This window comes from Alligator sinensis, unplaced genomic scaffold (assembly GCF_000455745.1).
Source record: "Alligator sinensis unplaced genomic scaffold, ASM45574v1 scaffold58_2, whole genome shotgun sequence".
In the NCBI taxonomy this organism is placed as follows: Eukaryota; Metazoa; Chordata; order Crocodylia; family Alligatoridae; genus Alligator; species Alligator sinensis.
In genome coordinates this window covers 193941-196394 of record NW_005842405.1, presented here as the reverse complement: position 1 = coordinate 196394, position 2454 = coordinate 193941, and the positions used below count along the sequence as shown (strand labels likewise).

At 43.9% G+C, this 2454-nt stretch overlaps 1 protein-coding gene across 1 annotated transcript in view; it reads left to right on the top strand.

The window, feature by feature from the left end:
• PHOX2B (paired like homeobox 2b) overlaps nt 1–891 on the top strand; it is a 3074-nt gene extending 2183 nt beyond the window's left edge. Inside the window, exon 3 of the mRNA XM_014522861.1 lies at nt 853–891. Within this exon, the coding sequence (XP_014378347.1) occupies nt 853–891 (39 nt within the window). The remainder of the gene's footprint in view (nt 1–852) is intronic.
• Nucleotides 892–2454: the final 1563 nt, after the last annotated feature.

Genomic DNA, 2454 nt, shown 5'->3' with positions numbered 1-2454 from the left:
CGGACTGAGCCGCGGCGCCCCGGCCACAGACTTCCCCGGGCCGCCGCGCCAGGGCCAGGGCCAGGGCCAGGGCCAGACTCGAGCTGCCACGTGGGCTCTTTGGGGTTTTTCAGACGCCTTTTCGCGACCCGGACTCTCCACACAAGTGTTTCTTCCCGGGGTGTCGGTGACTGCCCCGCGCGCTCCCTCCTCCCGCCGCCCTTTGTTCCCGCGCGGCGCCCGGCCCGGGCCGCACGTGTGACTGCTGAGCACCGGGGTTCAGGCACCTCCCTTAGGGTTTTTACGTTTCCTTTTCCAAGGCACAAACCTCTAGCTATTAGTTGAATGTCGCCAGCTCTGCTTTACCTTTTTTCTGTGTCTTTCTACCAGCTGTGTTCTGTGACTCAATTGTATAGTGTTCCTATCAGTACAGACTTGTCTCCTCTAGTTGACCCTATGAAATAATGTTTTCCCTCCTCGTAGTCTCTATGGCGTGTCTTTATGGAGAAATAAGGTTCTCACGGGTTCAGTTCCTTTGCGTTTAGAGAGGCCAGGCTCAGACAATAGTATATATTTTTGTTATCAGTTGCATGTCGTCTCCTTTTCTTTCTCCCTTTTTCATTTTCTCCTTTTTCTTTCCTTCTTCCCTTCCTGTTGGAATATGTTTGTGAGCATAATCGTCATACATTACGTTCAGGGTTTTCAAATTTATTTATATGTGGTTAAAATGAATGCTTCTATTTAAAAGGGGAAATATTTCTACATGTGCATATAGTTTTCCAAGAGTGTACCATTAATTGATTGTTGATAATAAAAACAAAAAGCAAATACAGCATCCGAGCTCTTTTGGCTTAATTTCTTGCTTTTTCTGAGCCTATTGAACAAGGGGGAAAGGAGCGGATGAAGGTGTGAATGGCAGGGAGAGCTGGTGTGAGTTATCAGCAGTACTTCTGTGGCACAGTGTGAGGAAAGGGGATGCAGCCAGTGATTTCGTTATTTTGACATTAACACAATCCTAGAAAAAAACAAAACCCCACCCCTATTGGGTAACTGGGTTGACAGTGTTAGTTTGCCAATCAGAAAACACTGTTGCTTGACAGGACAAAAGGTTTAGAATCTATATAGTACAGTCCACAGGAGTTCCCTGTTGTAAGAGGTCTTCAATTCAGGGACAAGCAGGTGACTTCTAGGAAAATATCTGAAATGTGATTCACTACTAGTATAAAGAATACAAGAAATGGAATTGTTTTTTAACAAATCCTATTTCTTTAATTATCCCACTATTTTGAAAGCAGTCACCACACAAATCCTTCAATGGTTGGCCAATGATAAAACTGGTTTTAAAATGTCTGTTGCATGGCTGAAAGGGCCTGTTATTTTGTAACTTGTAACATCAATGGTTTACCTATTTTAGAGAGGGGAGTTCATCTCCTTCAGGAAGTGACAGGCACGAATTAGTGGATTCAGACGAGAAACAAATAGTTTTATTTTTGAAAGTGGGTAACAGTCTTTATCGAGGTCAGAGGAAATCATCACAGCCCCTCACAGGTGCTGAAGGCCACAGTGTTCCCCTGAACTTGGTGGGATAAAGTCAGCAAAGGTGGGGGGATAACTCATTTACATCCTAGTTTATATTTGCATTTGTCATACATTAAAGGCTATTATAATACATTGCCTCCCTTGCTTGATTCCAGTTACTAGCATTCACCAGCTACCCAGCCCCTGAAGAGTCCCACACCAGCTTTGCTCTGCTCTCGGGGCCATTTGAAAGGGCTGTTGCTTGGTTTAAGCTTCTAAGCACAGGACATCCCCAGCCCACTTGGTAGTTCTGACAGTCTGGGTGCCCCCTGCTTACCCCCTTCACTGTAGGCTCTTCCACAGAGCAGGGCCTGATTTCCCATCAAGGGGAAAAAGTCCTTTAAATTTAAGTCATTTACGCAAAGGAAGATTAAAATGTCCCCAGTAAACCCCAGTACAGGAGGGAAAACAAGGAAAGGATTTGTACTGGAGTGAAGTGCCAGAGTCCAACTGACCTTCCTTCCATTTTATGGAGGAGAAAAGTGCAAAAAGAGGACAAACTTTACTACCTAAGGCAAGAAGTAGAAGTCCAAGTGACAAACCTGATAATGCTCCTTAAACTAAAGCTTGAAACTTCTTAGCTAATGGGAATACCATACTGTGTACCTAGAATACAGGCACATACAAGAGGTCACTATAGAGCATTCTGTGAGGCCCAAATCAAAGCTAGGTTTGACAGGTCATTTTTCTTATATGACTTGGTTCTTCTAGGTCCTTTTAATTGGTCACTGTAATATATCTTTGTGCTTAAACTTTAAAATTACATCAAAAGTCATTTCAGAGGAAATGTGGGAAATGTGGTTGGCTCATCTTAGATTATTTAACTTCCCTTAGAATTCAGAGGAGAGGGGGGGAAATCCTTACAAAGGATGAAACACCTCCACTTTGGGTTTAGCC